General features: G+C 37.4%; 2 protein-coding genes across 2 annotated transcripts; both read left to right on the top strand.

Annotated features, from left to right (window-relative positions):
• The first annotated feature begins 74 nt into the window (after nt 1-74).
• On the top strand, nt 75-9,403 carry LOC137185279 (galactose-specific lectin nattectin-like). Its single transcript, XM_067593625.1, has 6 exons — nt 75-5,094; nt 7,335-7,359; nt 7,864-7,949; nt 8,373-8,507; nt 8,942-9,050; nt 9,339-9,403. Exons 1-6 carry the CDS (start codon nt 4,906-4,908, stop codon nt 9,401-9,403), a joined length of 609 nt encoding a protein of 202 aa, XP_067449726.1. The 5' UTR covers nt 75-4,905.
• Nucleotides 9,404-11,766: 2,363 nt separating this feature from the next.
• LOC137185407 (galactose-specific lectin nattectin-like) lies at nt 11,767-16,342 on the top strand. Its single transcript, XM_067593730.1, has 5 exons — nt 11,767-11,974; nt 13,802-13,826; nt 14,331-14,416; nt 14,830-14,964; nt 15,399-16,342. Exons 1-5 carry the CDS (start codon nt 11,786-11,788, stop codon nt 15,558-15,560), a joined length of 597 nt encoding a protein of 198 aa, XP_067449831.1. The 5' UTR covers nt 11,767-11,785; the 3' UTR covers nt 15,561-16,342.
• The last annotated feature ends 961 nt before the right edge of the window (nt 16,343-17,303 follow it).

Raw genomic sequence — 17,303 nt, 5'->3', positions numbered from 1 at the left:
TCCTGTTTTAAATTTTGGTCATGGGGCTACATTTAAGTCACAGACTGTGTGTTTGTCATATATACAGTAGCTGTTGATTATTTTCTGAATACATGTCATTTTACCATACATCTCTGTACAAGGCAGAATGAGAGAGTGTTTCTCTGGGATCAAGGTAAAAAAAATAAATTATGTCAAAATTGTACCATTAGATTTTTTCGTGACTTTCTCATGCTAATAAGGGCTGTCAAATCATGTAAACTCCACTGATCAACACTGAGGACACTATAATAACAGTACAAAACACATGCTTAAGTAATGCATAACTAATACATGACTCGCGATGACTTAATGCATGAAACAATGCAGGATGTGACATGAATCGAAGTTTCTCACCATTAATAAATGAACAAGTCACTATGAGTTAATGTGATTAGTTAATCATCAATAAATAGTTGTTATTTTAATAGTTATTTCAAACTATATGCCACCAAATTAGTTACCATCCAGTTATAAAAAGGCAAGCTAAGCACACATTTTGACAAAAAGGCAATTCAGAGTGTTTTACATAAGACATTAAAGGCATTGAGACAAAGAGCACACGAAACAAATTATAAAAGGACATTTTAATACAAGTAAAACAGTCATTAAAGATCTAAAAGAATAGAAAACTAAAACATGCTAAAATAGAATAAGACAGGTATAAAATACAAGAATAAAAGTTACAGTGCGGTGTAAAAAAAAAAAGATTTGTTACATATCTGGGCTTAATCAAGTGATGCTGACATTATTGTCTTATCTGAAACAGATAAAGTCAGATACAGATAAAGTCATCTCTATTGGCGGGTATAATGTTTACCGAACTGCTCACCCCAAGAGAGGGGGTGGGGTAGCTATTTTTGTAAAGAGCAAATTTCTTGTCAATGTTGCACTCTCTAAATCTGTCAGCAAACAATTGGAGTTTCTGGTCCTAAATATTGAGGTATCCAAAGGGGTTTGTATTACTTTAGTCAGGTGCTATAGACCACTGTCAGCTGTTCCTGATGCACTTCCATCGCTGTTGCAGCTGTTTTCACAGGGCTGTTGTCAAAACATCTGTAGTGAGTTGCCTGTATAATGCCAGATTGACCTCTGGTGGCGCATGTTGTTCATTACAATACATCACATCAATAGTGTCTGTGTCAGTTTGAAGGAACGCCCACATCAAAATGCAAGGTCCTTGTCCTTAGATGCCATCCTCGGTTGGGTCTCTTTATGTGTGAAACTGAAGGAAGCAGTTCTTTTGATCTGTGAAGCACAAATGAACATCACACTTGATGCATGCAGTTGACATATATCCATCCTTGCAGTACCTACAGCGGCCTCTTTTTTCAACTTTCATTGGCAGGTGCCTCACATTATCCCTGCGAACATCAAGATGGGGAGCATTGTGGGACATCTCTTTCACACTGGGACTTTGTGCTTTGCCTCATCCATGGATGGTCTGCCTCTCTTCAGGGTATTGATTTGGATGAGAGAGGTTGCCAGTTATGCCTGTTTATGAATTCCTTTTCAGGGATCTGCAGGGTTTTACAGTTACACTTGAATTGCAGCCAAGTATTGACCTCTCCAACGATGATAATGGCCATTCCTATAGGGGTATGCTTCTCACAATGTGGAGAATGGAGATTTATGATCATGATCTGAGGGGGAAGCTCGAGAATATAAGCTTTCACAAGCAAGTAAATGTATTTCTATGTCGTGTGTGTTAACCTCTCAGGAACTGTGATCAAGGTATGTTAATGAATCAAAATTGAGGAGGCTTACCCAAATACTAATACTGGCTTTGCTTTTTGAATATGTTGTTCAAGTAGCAAGGCATTTGTAAATCAGATAGCTTTCTATTAAAAAAGCCTGCAAAGATATTTCTTATAACATAGTTACGTTTGTTTTGGAAATAATAAAATCAGTAAAACAACAAATAAAAAACAATGCATTTTTACTCATCATAGAACCTATTTGAAAACTACCTTTGTCCACCAAATTTCTGCTGTCAGCCTGGTGAATATTTCCCTCTGAAATGTAGTGGAGTGGAAGCGTAGAGTAAAGTACAATTACCTCAAAATTGTACTTAGGTACAGTAGTTGAGTAAATGTATTTAGTTACATTCCACCACTGGTAGCAAACAGACACATGGTTTCAACAGCTGAAGTCTGCATATTAGGAATTTCTGTAAACAAGGAAGTTACCATGAGTGTGTAATTTCCCCTCAAGGCTCACTGAGAGAATTCATCAGATTACTTCAGCTGAAGTATGCATATTGGGAATTTCCTAAAACACGGAAGTTACCATGAGTATGTAACTTCCCCTCAACGCTCACTGAGAGAATTCATCAGATTACTTCATTGTTGTCTTTCTGGCTGCTGACACAAATGTTGATGAAGCTTAAATGGCATGTTTTCAATAAAATACTCTCACCGTTTTCTGATGGGTACTTGTTTTATTTCTTTCCTTCCATTTCAAGGGCAAACTGATCAATGTACATTACTGTTTTTTTAACATAAAAAACTTAAAGACAACACTCAAGCTTTGGTTTTCGTACAGAGTAGACAAATAAGACACAAGGCCCTTTTTTCGTGAACCCAGCAGCACAGATCTCAGTCAAATGTTCCCTGCGCAGCACTTTTGGTATTTTTATGGCCAGGCACACCGTGCCAAAATGTGGCACACTTAGATACAGGGTGGGATCAGAAAGAATTTATCATCATGATAGGTGAGCATGTTGGAAGTTGGCTACTTTCATCCCCTTTTAACATACAGTAGGGCTTTCCCTGTCATGATACCCTGACAGTTTGAGAATCCTGCAGAGTTTTCCTCAGAAGAAACGCATTATTGGCTGGGTTTTAAAGAGTTTCAAATATGAATACAGCAGCTCAAATATGCTGCCAAGAGCAGGTGATGACTCTTTTTAAGTTGAATTCATTTTTCTGGACACGCTAACGATACATCACCATGTTTTCCGTGTGTTATAGTTCGTGATTTTACTTGGCATCACAATGATCCACACAATAACCATCTGCAGTTAAATACCACCGTAGAAGTAGAGTTTAAAAGGTTGTCTAGTATTTTTCATGTCGTTTTTTTATTTCAGAAATTGTTTTGAAAGTTTAAATCCTTTAGATTTGACTGTTTTACATGCAAAAATAACTGTTGACATTTTGGGAACAGTACAGTTGTTTATTTAATCTTCATTTTGCAACATAAACATGATCCTTTTAATGATCCACTAATAAAATTGGGATTTTTAAGATAAAATATTAACATACATACATACGTAAATAAAATGTAACCCAAACAATCTCTGTCACATGTTGTTCAGCGCAGCCACGTGTACCTGTGCTTTAAATAAAAACGCGGAGCTCCAGGCGACACTTTGGCCTGGCGACCTGTTGATTTGCATTAGAAATGCACGGAATAATTAATCATAACCAACAAGTTTGGTGTGCCTATAACCATAGAGGTTTGTGTGGTTAATTTGCAACAGTCTGGTGCTGATTGCACAAAACGTAACCCGCAGATCTGGCGTGCATAATTGTGCCATGGTGGTGCACATCATGCCATCAGAGACTACAGATAACGCCTTGAGATGGCTGTAAAGAGAAATTGCCTGACAAATGAATTTTTCTGATTTCAGGGAGGATCATATGGGCGCACATTCACCAAATAAATATTGGACAAAATATTGTGAAAGGAAAACTGTTCTGTGACCAAGAAACCAAACCAGCCTAATGAGGTTATTATCTCAAGTGTACCGGTATGGTATCTTGGTGAAAGTGGGAAAATAGCAGTTTTTAAGGATGCTGGTAGGCGGATTTTGTTACCTTTGGACAGAGCCAGGCGAGCCCTTTCCATCTGTTTCTGGTTCAAGCTAAGCTAACAGACTGTAGCTTCATATTATACAGACATGAGAGTGGTGACATTAAGGTTATAAACAATAATAATAATAATGCTCCAGAATGTTGCATTAATAAATAATAATGTTAAACTCTGAAGGCTCATGTAATGTTTTTCTGCCATGGAGGAAATAAATTCATGTCAACTCAAGAGCATCTTCCCACATCTTTACTGCAGAAACACACAGAGAACTGAATCATCTGTCAAGCAGTCAAGATTTACTGCTGTCTGAAACTGAAAAATACGAAGAACAATGCTTAACTACCAGAGAAAATAATTTTGATGCTCCAAAGACCCTGACAGGACAGAGTTTGAGTGTGTGGCTCATGACAAAATATACAAATGTCTTTTTCCAAAAACTGGTGTTGGAAAAGGGGGGTGATCATCTTATAATCAGGGTTGTCTTATATTCTGGCCAATGCAGTACAGTACTTACAGTATGTAGAGGAATTACAGGGGTCCATGGCTGTGATGAGAACAGTTGTGCACATACTGTGCAGCACAACTGTTGCCAGAGAGAAAAAGAATGTTTTAGGGTCTGATTAGATCAAATCTGAGCTTTTGGCTATCTTCTTAAACCTACACGCCCTCATTCACATTTGATAGAGCTTGAGCATTTTTGTGAAGAAGAATGCGGAAAAATGAACTGCTAGACATGTCAAATCAGACTCACGGATGTACCGTATATTCTTTTTATTTCCTTGATGTCCCATGTGGGGAGGCCCCCCTGTCATCTGACATGAGGAAGGCAAGTTTTACATTCCACAGCCAAAGAACTCTGACAAGGTATAAAATGACCAACTGGTTTTCCTCCATGAAATCTATCCTCTCCTCAGCTCTGCCCGTCAACACTAAAGCAAAAGGTAATATTTCAGATGTTTATTACCCACCTATTAGGGCTGTAACTAACGACTATTTTCATTATCAATTAATCTGTTGATTATTTTCTAATTTCTTAATCGATTAGTTGTTTGGTACATAAAATGTCAAAAAATGGTGAAAAATGTTGATGACTGTTTTCCACAGCCCATTTCTTCAAATGTCTTGTTTTGTGGAGACCAACAGTCCACCAACAGTTTGTTGGATTTAATGTTTAATTTGTTATGTTTAACACAGATGGCATCAGGGTGTCACTTGGTTTTCTTCCTGTGTTTGATCAGCACACTGTTCACTGCAGGAACTGTAAGTAAAACTTACAAAAGTGTCCTTCTGTCTCTTTTTGGTGGTGGTGGTAGGAGAGAAAACCTAGCAATTACTTTCATATACGACTTCATTATTTTCCCATCACATTGTGGCGTCAAACGTAATCACCACCTGAATTACAAACACAGACAACGTTTTTCAAATTAATGAAGCACTGCATTAAACCGTGCGACATGAAGCCTACTTAAAACGTGGGGAAGTGGGTTTGAAAACTAGGAATGTTGTCACCAGAGACCGAGGTTTACATCTTGAGCCCCTCGTGTGTTTAGGTTTGGGCAACAAAAACACTTTGGTAAAGGTTGGTGAAAGATCATGGTTTTGGTTAAATGTTAAACACATTGTGTCATGTGCTGAAAGTATGGCTGCCCCCTAAGAGTCGACCAACCTTTAGTCGATGAGAAGAGTCTTAGTTGAGCAGGTTTTCATTGGTCGGTTGGCCTAAGCTCGAAAGCTGCACCTTGTCATAATAAGGTCAAAACCTGGTATGACTAGACTGCTTATGAAATGCTAGAGGGCTTTTCATTTGAAACAGTGAAAATAGGAAGTGGCCCGAGGCGACCAATGGCATATTTTCATCACTTGGTCAGTGACCCTGTCCGCTGTGATAACAGAAGCACTGATTCCTCTGGAAATATCGGTTAGCTCCTGCACTTTCCTGCTGAGAAACCGCCTAAAATGAGAGACAGGAAGATTTAACAGAGCTAACTGACTCACAGGACTGAAAAAGGTAACTCCTTGCTGGTTGTTCCGACCATGGATGTATAATAAGACCTGTATATGGCGTGGCTGCTCAGCCTTGTTTCCAATGATCTCTGTGGCCAGTCATGGTATTGCAGTGAAAAATTCCCCTGCCACCCAAAAAGCATTTTCCCCATAGACCACCAGTATAAGAGAGAGGTCTGTAAAACTGTTGACAGGATGCTTCAAACTGCAAACAAGGTCAATTAAGACTCTTTCTATTATGAATTTTTGATCCATGGAGGTTTTATGTTGATAAAAGTATCCTTGAGCCAAGAAAAGCGATTTAAAAAGCCTATGTAAAGTCTGTGGGCCGAGCAGGAACTCACCGGTGGGGCCAGCAGGAGAAACACTACTGAGCATGTTCAGTGGGCCACATACCTCCTGAAGGAAACGCAAAGCTAAAACATTTTTGGCATATGCACCAGGCGAGCAATTCTTATTGGACTGAGTGGGCGTCATCTTTGACACATTCAGAATCATTACTGCTTTTGCTGTTTGCTGTTACGGTCTGTATTTCTCTGTAATGTAGCACAGTGTTAACAATATAACTTATAACACATAATTAAATTAATATGATGAACGTGCAACGACTAGTCATCGCACATTTATCTAGTCAACTAGTTTATCTAGATAAACTAGGAAAATCTTCGGTTGGGGGCAGCCCTGGCTTTACTGTGGACTTTATTCTGCATTAAACAAAGACTTTGGTGAAGTGATGCCAAGTGCCCAAGCATAACCATAAAAAGGTTTAATAATAGTATCACTACATTCAGATATTGAATTGCAAGAACAGATATTTTGTCGGGGAAAAAAAAGAAAAGAAAAAGAAATGTCACCAAACTTTTTAAGCTCAAATTATAGTTGCCACGTCCGCTAGGGTCCGCGTGACGTAAATCTCGTCATCAGAGGGTGTGCGCATGGGCTATGTGCGGACATCCGTGTACCTGCAATTTGTTGTGTCCATGCAGACCTGTCCGCACCAGTCAGCGCGGTCACAACATTGTGTTCCTGTAGAGGGCGATCTACTGCGCATGTGTGGGGCGCGTTCTCCGAACGGACCCCAGAAGGTAGTATAAACACATCAACTACCCGTCCGTGTCCGTGTGCGTCCGCTCAGGAGTATAAATGAAGCATGACTCATACATTCAGTATCAACATTTTTGCAACAATTATAATTTGTGCGGCATTACGTTTCCTTCTAAACATATTTGCTGTTGCAATTCAGTAGTAGATAAAAGGAATTTCTAGGAGACGGAGTTGCAGGGTTGACCAAGAGAAACTATTGGTCTTAAATTAGAACCATCCTGGGGAGATGCTTGAGTTGCTTTTACAGTGTCTTTTCCACATACAGCATGGACTACACATAATGTTAGTTTTCTCTTTATATTTACTACATAAAAATCTGTGGAGCTGCTGAATTAAACACTGAAATGTGCAGATTCCGAGCTTATTAAATAACCTGTTGTTTGTGTTCACAGGCCATAGATAACCCAGACCAGCAAGGTTGGTAACTGTGACTTTTATTTTTTAGATTTGTTTGGCTGTTGTAATCATTCCAGTTAATTATTTCAAAGAAGTACAGGGTATGCACTGACATTTTTTCATGAGACTATCCCCTTAACCACCGCTGCCTGTAGGGCTGCAACTAACTGTTATTTTCATTATCGATTATTATTATTATTATTATTTTCTTGCTCGACTGATTAGTTGTTTGGTCCATAAAATGTCAGAAAATGGTGATAAATGTTAATCACTGTTTCCCAAAGTCTAAGATGCAATCTCAACTGTTTTGTCCACAACCCAAAGATATTCAGTTTACTGTCATAGAGACTAAAGACACCAGAAAAATTCACATTTGAGAAGCTGGAAACAGAGAATTTGGAAATTTTTTTGTGGAGGATGTTATAGCAGCATATTAACACCTTTTTATTGGAATGACATGTTCATCACTAATAAGTGTAATGTCCACATGTGCACCTCATTTCTAACATGACGAGTGTGTTGCAGTTTCTGGCTGTCCTCCTGGTTGGACTCAGTTTGGCTCTCGCTGCTTCATTTTCTTCCGCATTGCAAGGGCTTGGACTGATGCAGAGGTATCTGATGCAACAAAAACTATTATTCCTTTGTTTACACTGGTGCTATGTTGCCAAACAGCCTTCTGTTAAATATCTAGCTGTTAAAAGATGAAAGGGGCTTATAGAAGTCAGGTCAGAACTTATTTATGGAACTGGGCCACAGATTTAAAATAAAATCTTCAAATGACATTTTTACTTTAGCCATCAAATTGTCTTTGCTCTACTGAGGTATTTTAATGCAGGTGTTTTTTGTTTTTTTTTAATTGTGGTGATGTGCATTTGCATTTTACTGTTTAGTTTTATGTTGAATGTCTTGTGTTTCTTTACGTTTCTTTGGCTTTTAACATCTTGGAACCATGTTTGATATTACTGTCATTCCTCTGTAAGTCCTATATATTATGTGTATGTATATATATATATGTACTGCTTCTCACTCTCTAGCGTACCTGCATTTCGGCTGGTGGGAATCTGGCCTCGATCCACAGTGCTGATGAAAACAGCTTCCTCAGAAACCTGGTTATAAGAGTGACTGGCCATTGTTTGCATACCTGGATTGGGGGCTTCGATGCAGTGAAAGTGAGACATACAAACACACAGAATCTGATGCAGCTCTTTCTGCAATTAGAGACAGTGATCAATATTTTTCACAATTTTCTGACATTTTATGGATCAAAAAACTAAACAATTAATCGAGAAAATAATAGACAGATTAACTGATAGTTAGTTAGTTGCAGCCCTACAAGACATTTTAAGTTGCATCTTGGGCTTTGACATTTCAAAGACCAAATGACTAATTGATGAATCAAAAAAACAACAACAGATTAATTACACAACAACACAAAAAAACAACCAAACAAAAATTCACCAACACAAGACTCTCCAGGATATTTTGTGAGGCTTTGATAATTATTGAGACAGCAGGTTGCTGCTTTGTTGTATTTGGTTGTATGATATTGTCATGTGTTCTCATTATTTTTGTGTTATGTGTTATATTATATTTCCTCTTTCAGGAGGGAACGTGGATGTGGACTGATGGCTCAAGGTTTGACTACAGGCGCTGGGGTACCGGAGAGCCTAACAATGTTGGAGTAGAAAACTGTATAGAGATGAACTTTAGAGGTACAAATATCTTTTCTTCACCTCCTGATGTTGATTTTTATGTGGAGAAATAATGATGCCTGAAAATATTTTTTGAACAATACAGTGTGCTGTATGGTCATGTGTTGCCTCTGTTGGTATATTAGTAGGTATACTCAAAGCATTCTTAAGATTTGTCTGATAAGCTTTAGAAAATGTACACATATGGACATTTAGATGTAATCTTATCCATTGATTTAGTTTGAAAAAAACTAAACTCTGTAAAACATTTATAGTGGCTTTGCTTTGTTTGTCAATCTCTCCCTACAGGAAGCTTTTGGAACGATGGCAGGTGTTCCTGGACAAGACCTTTTGTTTGTGCCAAGGATCTGTGATACATCCTACCATGTGCCACCATGCCTGCCTTGATGAGGAATTCACTTCCTCTTTAATGTCAGGCTCTACTGACAGTCCAAGTAAAATCAAATACTTCCAGATCAGTAAACAATAGAAATTGTGTGATTATTAATTCTGATTTTTGATTGTTTGATAACATTGAGTTAATGGATTTAGAGGAAAAGCTGCTTCACTAAGATGGTTTAATGGGATTTTTTTGTCCCAAAGCTGTATTTTCTTTTTTGTTTTTACCAATTTTAACTTTTGAAATTATGTAATCAACCAACCAATCAGATACACATAAACCATGTTCTTCATTGAAAGCATATTTTTGTCTGGTCTTGATTTCTTGGCTTTGTTCACATTTGAAGTATTTCTTAAATAGTTAAAGATAAATGACTTATATTTTAAAGACAAGAGAAGAGAGACACAGAATCAGAATTAAAAAACAGTTCTAAATGTTTGACTCAGACCAACACAACAAAACCAGCCACGTTTAACATTTCTGTGTGTGAGATTTATATAATCAGGTAATCAGTACATGTACCGAGCAGATTCAAGATATTAATACAGATTTACTATAGATCTGTGATGGAAGAAGTATTCAGATCCTTTACTTAAGTAAAAGTACCAATACAGCAATGTAAAAATACTCCATTAAAAGTAAAAGTCCTGCATAAAAAAATCCTACTACAGTAAAAGTACATCAGTATTATGAGCTTGATGTAGTTAAAGTATTGCAGTAAAAGTAGTGGTTTGGTCCCTCTGACTGATATATTATTATATATGACATCATTAGATTATTAATAGTGAAGCATCAGTGTTAGAGCAGCATGTTACTGTTGTAGCTGCTGGAGGTGGAGCTAGTTTACACTACTTTATATACAGTTAGCTAGTTTAGTCCAGTGGTTCCCAACCTAGGGGTCGGGCCCCTCCAAAGGGTCAGCAGATAAATCTGAGGGGTCCTGAGATGATTAATGGGAGAGGAAAGAAGAAAAAACAAAGTTCTGATACACAAATGTGTTTTCAGTTTTTGGACTTTTTCTCTAATCTTTGATTTTTGCTGAAATATTGGATCATTTGAACATTTATTGAAATGAAAGCATGTGAGAAGTTTAGAGGGAAAAATCACTATTTGGTGGAGCTGTTAACAACTCATAGACATGTGAAATGTGACCCCGACTACACACTGCTTTTTGTAAGACGTCAAAAGCCAAAAAGCTTGGAAACCACTGGTTTCATCTTTAACAATGTGTTGTATTTTAAAAGCTTGTTATATTATCCATTGTGTCAAATCTTCATCTGAAAAGTAACTAGAGTCCAAAATTAACACTCGCCATTCACCAAATGTGGGTAAATTTAGTCTTTGGCGAGTAAATTATGGAGACTACCCGCCACTCTGGCCAGTGGAAAAAATGAATTTCCTACATGCACTGGAGAAAGCTGCTGGTTCACTGTTTGTTTTACATGCAAAAATAACTGCTGACATTTTGGCAACAAAATAGTTGTTTATTTAATCTTCATTGGGTAACATAAACATGATCCTGTTAATGATTCACTAATAATTTGGGATTTTTAAGATAAAACAGTGACATACACACATACATACATACATAAAATAAAACATTGACATACATAAATTCATAATAAAATGTAACCCAAACAATCGCTGTCACATGTTGCTCAGCGCAACCACGTGTACCTGTGATGTAAATAAAAATGTGGAGATCCAGGAGACACTTTGGCCAGACCTGTTGATTGCCATTACAGAATAACAGAAGGAAAACTGCTATCTAACAGTTGTGCACATACAGCACAACTGTTCTCATCAAAGCTTGATTCCAGAATGGCAAAGAAAAAACCACTATAGAAAAACACTCATGACATCTTAACTACCATTTTCCAGAGAGAAAAAGAATGTTTTAGGGTCTGATTAGATCAAATCTGAGCTTTTGGCTATCTTCTTAAACCTACACACCCTCATTCACATTTGATAGAGCTTGAGCATTTTTGTGAAGAATGCGGAAAAATGAACTGCTAGACATGTCAAATCAGACTCACGGATGTACCGTATATTCTTTTCGTTTCCTTGATGTCCCATGTGGGGAGGCCCCCCTGTCATCTGACATGAGGAAGGCAAGTTTTACATTCCACAGCCAAAGAACTCTGACAAGGTATAAAATGATCAACTGGTTTTCCTCCATGAAATCTGTCCTCTCCTCAGCTCTGCCGGTCAACACTAAAGCAAAAGGTAATATTTCAGATGTTTATTACCCACCTATTAGGGCTGTAACTAAGACTATTTTCATTATCAATTAATCTGTTGATTATTTTTCTAATTTCTTAATCAATTAGTTGTTTGGTACATAAAATGTCAAAAAATGGTGAAAAACGTTGATGACTGTTTTCCAAAGCCCATTTCTTCAAATGTCTTGTTTTGTGGAGACCAACAGTCCACCAACAGTTTGTTGGATTTAATGTTTAATTTGTTATGTTTAACACAGATGGCATCAGGGTGTCACTTGGTTTTCTTCCTGTGTTTGATCAGCACACTGTTCACTGCAGGAACTGTAAGTAAAACTTACAAAAGTGTCCTTCTGTCTCTTTTTGGTGGTGGTGGTAGGAGAGAAAACCTAGCAATTACTTTCATATACGACTTCATTATTTTCCCATCACATTGTGGCGTCAAACGTAATCACCACCTGAATTACAAACACAGACGTTTTTCAAATTAATGAAGCACTGCATTAAACCGTGCGACATGAAGCCTACTTAAAACGTGGGGAAGTGGGTTTGAAAACTCAGAATGTTGTCACCAGAGACCGAGGTTTACATCTTGAGCCCCTCGTGTGTTTAGGTTTAGGCAACAAAAACACTTTGGTAAAGGTTGGTGAAAGATCATGGTTTTGGTTAAATGTTAAACACATTGTGTCATGTGCTTAAAGTATGGCTGCCCTCTAAGAGTCGACCAACCTTTAGTCGATGAGAAGAGTCTTAGTCGAGCAGGTTTTCATTGGTCGATTGGCCTAAGCTCGAAAGCTGCACCTTGTCATAATAAGGTCAAAACCTAGTATGACTAGACTGCTTATGAAATGCTAGAGGGCTTTTCATTTGAAACAGTGAAAATAGGAAGTGGCCGAGGCGACCAATGGCATATTTTCATCACTTGGTCAGTGACCCTGTCCGCTGTGATAACAGAAGCACTGATTCCTCTGGAAATATCGGTTAGCTCCTGCACTTTCCTGCTGGGAAACCGCCTAAAATGAGAGACAGGAAGATTTAATAGAGCCAACTGACTCACAGGACTGAAAAAGGTAACTCCTTGCTGGTTGTTCCGACCATGTATGTATAATAAGACCTGTATATGGCGTGGCTGCTCAGCCTTGTTTCCAATGATCTCTGTGGCCAGTCGTGGTATTGCAGTGAAAAATTCCCCTGCCACCCAAAAAGCATTTTCCCCATAGACCACCAATATAAGAGAGAGGTCTGTAAAACTGTTGACAGGATGCTTCAAACTGCAAACAAGGTCAATTAAGACTCTTTCTATTATGAATTTTTGATCCATGGAGGTTTTATGTTGATAAAAGTATCCTTGAGCCAAGAAAAGCGATTTAAAAAGCCTATGTAAAGTCTGTGGGCCGAGCAGGAACTCACCGGTGGGGCCAGCAGGAGAAACACTACTGAGCATGTTCAGTGGGCCACATAACTCCTGAAGGAAATGCGGAAGCTAAAACATTTTTGGGATATGCGCCAGGCGAGCAATTCTTATTGGACTGAATGGGCGTCATCTTTGACACATTCGCACGTTTATGTAGTCAACTAGTTTGTCTAGTTGACTAGATAAACTAGGAAAATCTTCGGTTGGGGGCAGCCCTGGCTTCACTGTGGACTTTTTCTGTATTAAACAAAGACCTTGGTGAAGTGATGCCAAGTGCCCAAGCATAACCATAAAAAGGTTTAATAATAGTATCACTACATTCAGATATCTAATTGCAAGATTAGATATTTTGTCAGGAAAAAAAAGAAAAAAAAAAGAAACGTCACCAAACCCTTTACTCATATGTTCAGTATCAACATTTTTGCAACAATTATAATTTGGGCGGCATTACGTTTCCTTCTAAACATATTTGCTGTTGCAATTCAGTAGTAGATAAACGGAATTTCTAGGAGACGGAGTTGCAGGGTTGACCAAGAGAAACTATTGGTCTTAAATTAGAACCATCCTGGGGAGATGCTTGAGTTGCTTTTACAGTGTCTTTTCCACATACAGCATGGACTACACATAATGTTAGTTTTCTCTTTATATTTACTACATAAAAATCTGTGGAGCTGCTGAATTAAACACTGAAATGTGCAGATTCTGAGCTTATTAAATAACCTGTTGTTTGTGTTCACAGGCCATAGATAACCCAGACCAGCAAGGTTGGTAACTGTGACTTTTATTTTTTAGATTTGTTTGGCTGTTGTAATAATTCCAGTTAATTATTTCAAAGAAGTACAGGGTATGCACTGACATTTTTTCATGAGACTATCCCCCTACCCACCGCTGCCTGTAGGGCTGCAACTAACTAATTTTCATTATCGATTATCATTATTATTATTATTATTTTCTTGCTTGACTGATTAGTTGTTTGGTCCATAAAATGTCAGAAAATGGTGATAAATGTTAATCACTGTTTCCCAAAGTCTAAGATGCAACCTCAACTGTTTTGTCCACAACCCAAAGATATTCAGTTTACTGTCATAGAGACTAAAGAAACCAGAAAAATTGACGTTTGAGAAGCTGGAAACAGAATTTGGAAATTTTTTTGTGGAGGATGTTATAGCAGCATATTAACACCCTTTTTATTGGAATGACATGTTCATCACTAATAAGTGTAATGTCCACATGTGCACCTCATTTCTAACATGACGAGTGTGTTGCAGTTTCTGGCTGTCCTCCTGGTTGGACTCAGTTTGGCTCTCGCTGCTTCATTTTCTTCCACATTGCAAGGGCTTGGACTGATGCAGAGGTATCTACTATTATTCCTTTGTTTACACTGGTGCTATGTTGTCGAACAGCCTTCCGTTAAATATCTAGCTGTTAAAAGATGAAAGGGGCTTATAGAAGACAGGTCAGAACTTATTTATGGAACTGGGCCACAGATTTAAAATAAAATCTTCAAATGACATTTTTACTTTAGCCATCAAATTGTCTTTGCTCTACTGAGGTATTTTAATGCAGGTGTTTTTTTGTTTTTTTTAATTGTGGTGATGTGCATTTGCATTTTACTGTTTAGTTTTATGTTGAATGTCTTGTGTTTCTTTACGTTTCTTTGGCTTTTAACATCTTGGAACCATGTTTGATATTACTGTCATTCCTCTGTAAGTCCTATATATTATGTGTATGTACATATATATATATGTACTGCTTCTCACTCTCTAGCGTACCTGCATTTCGGCTGGTGGGAATCTGGCCTCGATCCACAGTGCTGATGAAAACAGCTTCCTCAGAAACCTGGTTATAAGAGTGACTGGCCATTGTTTGCATACCTGGATTGGGGGCTTCGATGCAGTGAAAGTGAGACATACAAACACACAGAATCTGATGCAGCTCTTTCTGCAATTAGAGACAGTGATCAATATTTTTCACAATTTTCTGACATTTTATGGATCAAAAAACTAAACAATTAATCGAGAAAATAATAGACAGATTAACTGATAGTTAGTTAGTTGCAGCCCTACAAGACATTTTAAGTTGCATCTTGGGCTTTGACATTTCAAAGACCAAATGACTAATTGATGAATCAAAAAAACAACAACAGATTAATTACACAACAACACAAAAAAACAACCAAACAAAAATTCACCAACACAAGACTCTCCAGGATATTTTGTGAGGCTTTGATAATTATTGAGACAGCAGGTTGCTGCTTTGTTGTATTTGGTTGTATGATATTGTCATGTGTTCTCATTATTTTTGTGTTATGTGTTATATTATATTTCCTCTTTCAGGAGGGAACGTGGATGTGGACTGATGGCTCAAGGTTTGACTACAGGCGCTGGGGTACCGGAGAGCCTAACAATGTTGGAGTAGAAAACTGTATAGAGATGAACTTTAGAGGTACAAATATCTTTTCTTCACTTCCTGATGTTGATTTTTATGTGGAGAAATAATGATGCCTGAAAATATTTTTTGAACAATACAGTGTGCTGTATGGTCATGTGTTGCCTCTGTTGGTATATTAGTAGGTATACTCAAAGCATTCTTAAGATTTGTCTGATAAGCTTTAGAAAATGTACACATATGGACATTTAGATGTAATCTTATCCATTGATTTAGTTTGAAAAAAACTAAACTCTGTAAAACATTTATAGTGGCTTTGCTTTGTTTGTCAATCTCTCCCTACAGGAAGCTTTTGGAACGATGGCAGGTGTTCCTGGACAAGACCTTTTGTTTGTGCCAAGGATCTGTGATACATCCTACCATGTGCCACCATGCCTGCCTTGATGAGGAATTCACTTCCTCTTTAATGTCAGGCTCTACTGACAGTCCAAGTAAAATCAAATACTTCCAGATCAGTAAACAATAGAAATTGTGTGATTATTAATTCTGATTTTTGATTGTTTGATAACATTGAGTTAATGGATTTAGAGGAAAAGCTGCTTCACTAAGATGGTTTAATGGGATTTTTTTGTCCCAAAGCTGTATTTTCTTTTTTGTTTTTACCAATTTTAACTTTTGAAATTATGTAATCAACCAACCAATCAGATACACATAAACCATGTTCTTCATTGAAAGCATATTTTTGTCTGGTCTTGATTTCTTGGCTTTGTTCACATTTGAAGTATTTCTTAAATAGTTAAAGATAAATGACTTATATTTTAAAGACAAGAGAAGAGAGACACAGAATCAGAATTAAAAAACAGTTCTAAATGTTTGACTCAGACCAACACAACAAAACCAGCCACGTTTAACATTTCTGTGTGTGAGATTTATATAATCAGGTAATCAGTACATGTACCGAGCAGATTCAAGATATTAATACAGATTTACTATAGATCTGTAATGGAAGAAGTATTCAGATCCTTTACTTAAGTAAAAGTACCAATACAGCAATGTAAAAATACTCCATTAAAAGTAAAAGTCCTGCATAAAAAAATCCTACTACAGTAAGAGTACTATGAGCTTGATGTAGTTAAAGTATTGCAGTAAAAGTACATCAGTATTATGAGCTTGATGTAGTTAAAGTATTGCAGTAAAAGTACATAAGTATTATGAGCTTGATGTAGTTAAAGTATTGCAGTAAAAGTACATAAGTATTATGAGCTTGATGTAGTTAAAGTATTGCAGTAAAAGTACATAAGTATTATGAGCTTGATGTAGTTAAAGTATTGCAGTAAAAGTAGTGGTTTGGTCCCTCTGACTGAAATATTATTATATATGACATCATTAGATTATTAATAGTGAAGCATCAGTGTTAGAGCAGCATGTTACTGTTGTAGCTGCTGGAGGTGGAGCTAGTTTACACTACTTTATATACAGTTAGCTAGTTTAGTCCAGTGGTTCCCAACCTAGGGGTCGGGCCCCTCCAAAGGGTCAGCAGATAAATCTGAGGGGTCGTGAGATGATTAATGGGAGAGGAAAGAAGAAAAAACAAAGTTCTGATACACAAATGTGTTTTCAGTTTTTGGACTTTTTCTCTAATCTTTGATTTTTGCTGAAATATTGGATCATTTGAACATTTATTGAAATGAAAGCATGTGAGAAGTTTAGAGGGAAAAATCACTATTTGGTGGAGCTGTTAACAACTCATAGACATGTGAAATGTGACCCCGACTACACACTGCTTTTTGTAAGACGTCAAAAGACAAAAAGGTTGGAAACCACTGGTGTTATCTTTAACAATGTTTTGTATT

The sequence above is a fragment of the Thunnus thynnus genome, chromosome 6 (genome assembly GCF_963924715.1).
Source record: "Thunnus thynnus chromosome 6, fThuThy2.1, whole genome shotgun sequence".
Lineage (NCBI taxonomy): Eukaryota > Metazoa > Chordata > Actinopteri > Scombriformes > Scombridae > Thunnus > Thunnus thynnus.
This window is presented reverse-complemented; position numbering and strand designations above follow the sequence as displayed.